Genomic DNA, 8040 nt, shown 5'->3' with positions numbered 1-8040 from the left:
TATTATATTTTATATAGAGCTTTTTTTTCATTAAACCAACCCAATTTTGCTTTAAAACCAGCCTGCACAATTAACAGGGCAAGGGCAGAGCTCATCACATTGGTTTTAATTGATGGACTTTTTCTTTTTGTTTCTTTTCCCCTCTCCTCCCAGTATTGCTGAATGCTGTAGCACTCCATACTCGCTGCTGGGCTTGGTCTTCACAGTCTCTTTTGTTGCTTTGGGAGTTCTGACTCTCTGCAAGTTTTACTTGCAGGGTTACCGAGCATTCATGAATGATCCTGCTATGAACAGGTAAGTGCCTTGTTGTGTCTAGGGTCTAAAAAGAAGCAGACAGAAAAGGGATTTTTACAGAAATATACGGGTTGCATTGCAATTTTTTAACTTAGGAACTTTTGGGTATCCTTGACAAGCTTTCTGTATGCCAGTCTGTGTGTCCATTGGAAGGATTTGAGGTGAAAATACAGCTTGTCACAGACTTCTTGGGAGATGGTTCATTTCTGTAACAAATTTGGGGCTGTTGGAATTTATAATTGCCCAGTTTGATTGTCTTAGTGCTTTCATTTTCATGAATCACTGGAAAATTTTCACATGCTTGGATAATATAAACACTTCGTATTTCCGTTTCCTCATTTACCCTGTAGTCCTGTGTCAAATATTACTAATCTGTGAGGCTTAAAATACAGCATTGTATGGACTGCCTGTAAATTGCTATGTAAATAGACAAAATACAGAAACTGCCTTTTCTTAACACTTGTCCCAACTTGTCTAGTATCAAGTTGGGATCCTAGGTATGACACTACCTTTCTCAGTTATTCCAGCTCTTAACTCTCAGACCATATACAAAAGAATGTTTCACATTTTGGATTCCAAGATGTGAAAGCAAAAATAGTATAAATCGGGGTTGGTTGCCCAGGAGTAGTCTAGGTAAAAGCATCTTCTGGGGAAGCATGCAGTTCTGGATGATCTGTACTTTTAACTGCATCAAATACTGGTGCTGAATTGTGGTCCTTGGAGATACTGAAGTCAGTCTGAGGTTCCAAGCCAAAAAGAAGTGGACAGCTGTATTTGGTATAGGTACAGAGAGAATAAACTGAGAAACAGCTAAATTGCTGATTTGCCTACACAGGGCACCAGGTAGGGTGTTGAGTCAAGGGTGTTTCCCTGGGGCCAAGGACTGACCGGAGGGTGATGATGGGGAAATACAACAAGTGGAGAGGGATTTCATGGTGATCTAGGAAAGAGGCTGACTGGTGCCCAAGTGTAGACATAGCAGGGCTGCTGCAGGCTTGTATAGGCACCACTGAGACTGGTGGGTTCCTTCTCCTAAGGCACAGCCTGGGTCCTTAAAATGCTTTGTGCTGGCGGGGACTCTGTCATTGGGAGGTGTCTGCTGGGCTGGATGTAGCCCACATGCTGCTAGTCAGGAGCAGGGTTCTGAAATCTGCTAGTTCCTAATCCCAAACACTTCAGTGTTTCTGAAAACATCCCTCTCTGGTTCAAGCCTTAGCAGGGACATCAGTAAAAGCTGAAACCAGTGACATTTGAAGGGTTGTGGCAGAAACAGACAGCTTATTTCCTGGTGTTTCTAGATGTATTTTTGAAACAACATTGACACACAGAAATGATTGATTGTTCTTTTGATTGTGTTGATCTGCAGGGGAATGACTGAAGGAGTCACACTCCTGATCCTGGCTGTGCAGACAGGTTTGATTGAGCTCCAAGTTGTGCATCGGGCGTTCCTGCTCAGTATTATTCTTTTCATTGTGGTGGCATCCATACTTCAGTCCATGCTGGAAATTGCTGATCCCATTGTCTTGGCATTGGGAGCCTCAAGGGACAAGTAAGAGACTGGTTTCCTAAACTGACAGTTACTCAATGCTGTTTTAGGAGGTGATAAACTAGTAATTGATGGCCTGATTTGGATCTTCAGTAGCTTGTAAAGTTACCCTGTCTTTTCTGTATGCGGATTTCTTTTCTAGTCTAAATTCTCTAGTTTTTCCCTCACTATCCTACTCCCTTAAGGGCACACAGTAATACTTTTCACCATGCTGTGTGCTGGCAAACGTGTGACTTGGTCACCTGCTCCTGCTCAGGACTGCGTCCATGCAGCCTGTGCAAGAGTGTCAGTGCACTGTAGTCTCAGTTAAGCAAATCCAGGAGTCCGGTGCCTGTGCCCTGCCCACGCACACTCCGTTGTGTGGGTTTGCAGAATGGCTTGGCTTTGCTTCCTCTGCAACTGGGTAGGTTTCCCTCTAATGCAGTGGTTTGACAGCTATTGAGGATGGGAAGTTTCTAAGAGGAACCTTGTGTTACATATTGTACAACCTATTTTTTTGTGAGGCTGTGATCCCAAAATGATAGGGTTTACTGGCAGAAAATAAGAGGTGGAAGGCTTGTGTTACTGTACCAGATGCTCCAATCATGTGGGATTGTTGCTAAGTTTAATTTGTATTTTGAAGAGCTGTATTGGTATCTGGTGTTCTTGTATTAATCTGTTTGTATCTTTGTTAATTGCTTGTGTGTTTTCCCTTTTTGTAACCTGTAAGAAATACAAGAGGAGGTCTATTTATGTGTAGAGAGTTTGTTTAGCTTAGAGGCTACTTATAGCCAGTGTGTTCTGCCTGCAGCAATGTTAACTTCAAATATAGTAACAGAGAAAGGGAGTAGAGCCAGGATATGAACATCTGCCCAGCTTAAACAAGCAGTCTGTGGTGATAGCGAGTTTTAACTCTCTTCTGCGAAATCTCCCAGGCGGTTTAAATCAACTAGGATCAGGATAAATTCTGCTTCAGCTCTCCCTTTCTTCCTCACCCACAGACATGGGATTGCAGACCTCACACTAGTGTTCTGATGTTTCTTCAGACTGTATTAAGTTAGCCAGCTTCTGCTGCTATTCTGTTCTCCCAATACTTTCACTTTTTCTGTACCTCATTTCCAGAGCCAAATGAGGTTAAAACACAACCTGAGGAGCATGTAGAGGTAGTATAGTAAATTACTGGAGATACTCTGAAAGCCTTCACAAATGGGTGGGTGTAAAAAGATTGATGGTGTGTTTAGGTTGGGGAGGAGATTAGGAAGTAGCAAATGATCGGAGCAGAGTAAGGACTGGCAGAGACGAATGTTCAGGTCTTGCTACATTTCTTCGTGATCCCTGAGTTGGGGAATATATTTCTAAAGGCAGCAGGGTTAAATCTGGTGCTGAAAGGGAATGCCTTTGCTCTGTGCATATTAGCAAAAAGACATAGAAGAGTTGTAATAAGCATATAACCTGGGAGAACTCTGTTTGTATAGAAAAGTGTACAAACTGTTACATGCATACTTAATAATTTTATTTTAATGGAATTTTATCTGAAACATTCAGTCTCTCAAATACATAATTTGTCTAACCACTGACTTGACCCATTATGATAATTACTGTGGGTGAATTTTTGAAAACAGCAAAGGTCAGATGAGAGGGAACTTTTCATACTGTATGTGTTGTAGGCATGCTGGGAGTGAGACTGTGCCCAGGTAAAACAGAAACTCCTTTCATCAAGTTAAAGCCTTGAGCAAACATCTAACATGCCAACATCCAGCAGTCAGGCTATTCTTATTCTGACACTCAAATCTGACTTAAAAAATAAAAACCTATTGTGTTGTTTGCAGGAGTCTGTGGAAGCACTTCCGAGCAGTCAGCCTCTGTTTGTTCTTACTTGTGTTCCCTGCATACATGGCCTACATGATTTGTCAATTTTTCCACATGGATTTCTGGCTGTTGATCATTATCTCCAGCAGTATTCTAACCTCTCTTCAGGTAAGAATGTTAGCCCTGTAGTAACTGTGAAGCCCTGCATTAATCGTTATTCTAGGGGGGGAAATACATGATGAGAAAAGAGTAGGGATGATAAAAGGGCAGTACAAGATATGATATAAAATTTCTTTCTTTATCCTGTATCCGAGGCCAAGGAGCTCCTAGGGGTGGGCTGAGAACATAGGTGAATGGAAGCCTATTTCAAGTTGTAAAGCAAGAAGGCTTTTGAGGGCATAACTATGATAGTAAAAAGTTGTGGGTTTTTTTTTTTCCCCAGAGTACTCATTTATGTATTGTTACTTAGCTATGGTTCTTTGAAAGCAATTTGATGATCAAAACACAGTAATGTAAATACAGGAAATGTTTTGTACTATGAGTATTTGTTATAACTTTTTTTTTTGTGATTAAATTTATAAAATCACCCCTCATGGTGCTCAGCACTTTTGTTTAATCAACTCAGCTATGTTCTGGACTGAGGAACGTACACAAGGGGAAGTACTTGGGAACAAGCTTCAATGCTTTGCAAGAAAGAGTGACTTTTTATTTGTCTTGAAGTTCAGCAAGATTTTTACTACTTTGGGTCTTGCTTGCCCTCTGTCTGATTTGTGTGTACAGAGCTCAATGGACAATGCTGAATGACAGAAGCTCCAGTTCAGGGTTAAATGCTGAGCTCATGGTCTTGCACTGTGTTACAGGTGCTTGGGACACTCTTCATTTATGTTTTGTTTATGGTGGAGGAGTTCAGAAAAGAACCAGTAGAAAATATGGATGATGTGATTTATTATGTAAATGGCACGTACCGGCTGCTGGAATTCCTCGTCGCTCTCTGTGTGGTAGCATACGGTGTCTCGGAAACAATCTTTGGTGAATGGACTGTGATGGGTTCTGTGATCATCTTCATTCACTCCTATTACAATGTGTGGTTGCGGGCCCAGCTGGGGTGGAAAAGTTTCCTTCTTCGCAGAGATGCTGTGAATAAGATAAAATCGCTGCCTGTTGCCACGAAAGAGCAGTTGGAACAACACAATGATATCTGTGCTATCTGCTACCAGGTAAGAATGGAAATGTCAAAAGATTGGCTTGAATTTAACTACCTCTAGACTGTTGAGTTCAGTCTGCAACTAGCAAAGTAAGTTACTTGAGTTATATTTAATCAGTAATATTGTGCTCAATAAATTACTTGACTTAGCCAGTTTTCTGGTTTGTGCGAATTGATTTGGAGTACTGTTACCAAGACAGTTTTTATGAATAAAGAGAGAATTTGGATGTGTTTAAATTTTCTTTCTTTCTTTTTTTTTTTTTTTTTTCAGTTACGCAATAAACCGCATCCTTGAGCTTCTTTGAAACCTCTCATGTTTGGGTTGAGCTGGTCTCAATAGTAACAGCAAATGTGCCCTTTCTTCCTTAGTGGAAGATCTTGTTACTGAAAGACAACATGTACTCAGTAGCTGATTTGTTGTTATTGTGCAGAAGCAGCTCAGTCTATACGGACATCACTGCTTCCACTTCAGGTGCAATGTCAGTTTTATGAGAAACCGAATTATCAAAAGGTTAAGGGTCTTTCTAAAGCAAGCCAGCAGATGTAAGGACCTTAGAAATTAATGGCGAAAGTAATATCTTTATCACACCTCTATCTCCAAAGTCTCTTTCTCTTGGAAACAAATTGTCATTACGTATGACAGTGCAAGAACCACCCTAAGATTAGTAGTGTGCAGTTGGAATGCAATTGGATTGACTCCAAACTTGATACAAATTCTCTGAAGAGTAAAACTACTGGTGCCAGGTTGAATGACAGTGTTTGAAACACCAGAGTAGTAATGTGTAGGTCTCAGCTGACAGCGTTAGGCTGTTACTTCATTTTTGGTTTGCTGCTGTTACATGTTGTATCTATAAGTGTGCTGTTTTTGACTTGCACAATTGTTTCTTAAGCCAACTAATCCTGTGACTCTCATCCTACGAAAGCTTTTATTCAGGTGTAATAATACCTTATAAACAAAGCTTTCTGCCTAATTTCTAATCCCTGTGTAAACAGCCAGACCTGGCCCGTGTTTGAATTGTGTGTGTATGTGAATGTGGAGGCTTGTTGATATGAAGGAAGGAACATTCTGTTACTTGCCTGTGGACTGCTTCTGTCTCCTCTGTGGCTAGTAGACCATTAGATGTACGGGGTGAGAGGAGAGGAACAGGATTACAAATAATATTTCTTTTTTTTGTGTGTCTTTCAGGATATGAAAACTGCTGTAATCACACCATGTAGCCATTTTTTTCATGCGGGTTGTCTTAAGAAATGGCTGTATGTGCAAGAAACCTGCCCTCTGTGCCACTGCCAACTCAAGAGCCCTTCACAGCTACCGGGACTGGGACCAGAGCCAGTTCAACAGCCAAATCCTAGTGCAGAGCAAAATACCAGGCCTGGAGATGCAGCTGAGCCCCCTGGTGTTGAATGTGACAATGGGCCAAATATGAAAGACAGCCCTAGCAAGAGCAGTGGACAGGACAGCCTGGAGGCCTCTGCTGAGATGGAGGGGTCTCAAAGCATGGACAGTGACACAAGCCTGTGTGAGGCCAGCCAGGGAGCAGCTTGTGCTGCAGAACTAACTGCAGCCCCAAAGGGGTGCCCCGCTCAAGACCCAAGGGTTTGTGTCCAGCTCTGAGGTGGCAAAGGATGATGCGGGAACAAACACATTTCAGAGATCCAAGTTTGACTCAGAAGAAAACCTGTCCTTCCACAGCTGTGAAAGAAGTTTAGCTATTAATGCTGGTCAAAATGTAATCTCCCATGCTGATTTCTGTGGGCTGCTTGGTAGTGGTAACTCCAGTGAGATGTAGTAGAAATGACTCCAGAAGCTCTGTGAACTGTGGGCATAGGAAGGATGTCTGGAAATAAATTGAAGGAGTGTTTTCAAGATGTAGGTGAGGGGTAAGGGAACAAGAGGTCTGTGAGAGGTTATAGACGAATGGACAGAACGCTAGCTTTTGTTCTGGTCAGGAAGAGGGTATCACAGACAGCCATGTCCCAGGGTACCTGAGAGACGTTAAATGCAGTGAGTTGCTAGTCTCTGACTGAGGTGCAGCTTTGGTTGCTGACATACTTTTTATGGCACGTAGGCAAAAATCAAAGATATAACAGCAGTGATGGTACTAGAAGATGGAAGCACTCTTAATACGTCGTGTATGCTTTGGGTGTTCTCGGTGGGGCAATTGCATTTGAATTCATGTAATCTATAGTGACTCTTGACTTTTATGACGGAGTCTTCAATATTTTGATGTATATGAAACTTTTGCTAATAATGGGCACAGTCTGGGCTGCATGAAGTAAGCTAAAGCTCTGATGAACACTGACCTCTGCTACCATGTGCAGGAGCAAAGTGGGATGAGTTTTAGGGCACAGATAGAGGCCTTGCAGTACTGTGCTGTGTAATGTTTAATTCTTGCAGCTGAATTAAAACAGTATTAAACTCTGGCGATATTTGCACTTTGGGAATGAGTACATTATTGTGTATGATCAGACTCCGCAAATGCCACTTTTAAAGCTGTTAATAGGTTTGCACCTTTTTTTTTCTTTGACAAGGACATGTCCATACTTAAATTTTTACATGCATCATGGCTTCAAGTAGAACTAGGGACAGGGGTGGGGAAATAGGTGGGAGTAGGGGGCAGGCAATTTTTTTATGTGAATTTTGATATGAAGAGAAATTAGTCACTTATTTATACGATAGGCTTGACTCAAGTGTTTTTCAAAGTCGGTATTCCTAATGTGAAATGTGATACTATTTTATTTTTAGCAGTCAGTTTGGATGTAGACTGACAGACATAGCTGAATGTCTTAATAAATTACATTTGAAGATTTTTACACCTGGTTATGTGATTCTTGTACTGAAATTCCATGCGTTAAGTATGTGTTGAGAGGCTTTTCTGCAATAGTACATCTCTGTTCCCCTTGGAGACCAGTGGAACTTCTGATGAACATGTTCTCCCCTATTTCCATTTCAATGCTGTGTGTCATGGTGGTACCTCCTGGCCTCCTTTGGTCCTTGCCACCAGATCTCCACCAGTACAAACAGAACAGTAGCAGGACAGAGAGGCACATTTGCAGCTGCCTGCTGTTGCTGAGCCCCAAGCAAAACCCAAACCTATTTCTTTCTCACCTGACAGGGTGGGAATATCAGTTGGATTATCCATCCTCGGATTCTGTATCTCTGTTTTGTTTTCTTGCATGTTGATCAGAAATTCAGGTTTACCATGAG

General features: G+C 41.7%; 1 protein-coding gene across 1 annotated transcript; it reads left to right on the top strand.

Moving 5' to 3' along the window:
- Positions 1-153: 153 nt before the first annotated feature.
- Positions 154-7644, top strand: LOC104626346 (RING finger protein 145-like; the record flags this gene model as incomplete). The annotated part of the gene is made up of 6 exons (XM_010294243.1): positions 154-294; positions 1661-1843; positions 3649-3796; positions 4489-4845; positions 6019-6451; positions 6485-7644. Coding segments are annotated over 5 exons (1258 nt in total), but the record flags the coding sequence as incomplete, so codon positions are not given.
- Positions 7645-8040: the final 396 nt, after the last annotated feature.

The sequence above is a fragment of the Phaethon lepturus genome, unplaced genomic scaffold (assembly GCF_000687285.1).
Source record: "Phaethon lepturus isolate BGI_N335 unplaced genomic scaffold, ASM68728v1 scaffold54259, whole genome shotgun sequence".
NCBI lineage: Eukaryota > Metazoa > Chordata > Aves > Phaethontiformes > Phaethontidae > Phaethon > Phaethon lepturus.
This window is presented reverse-complemented; position numbering and strand designations above follow the sequence as displayed.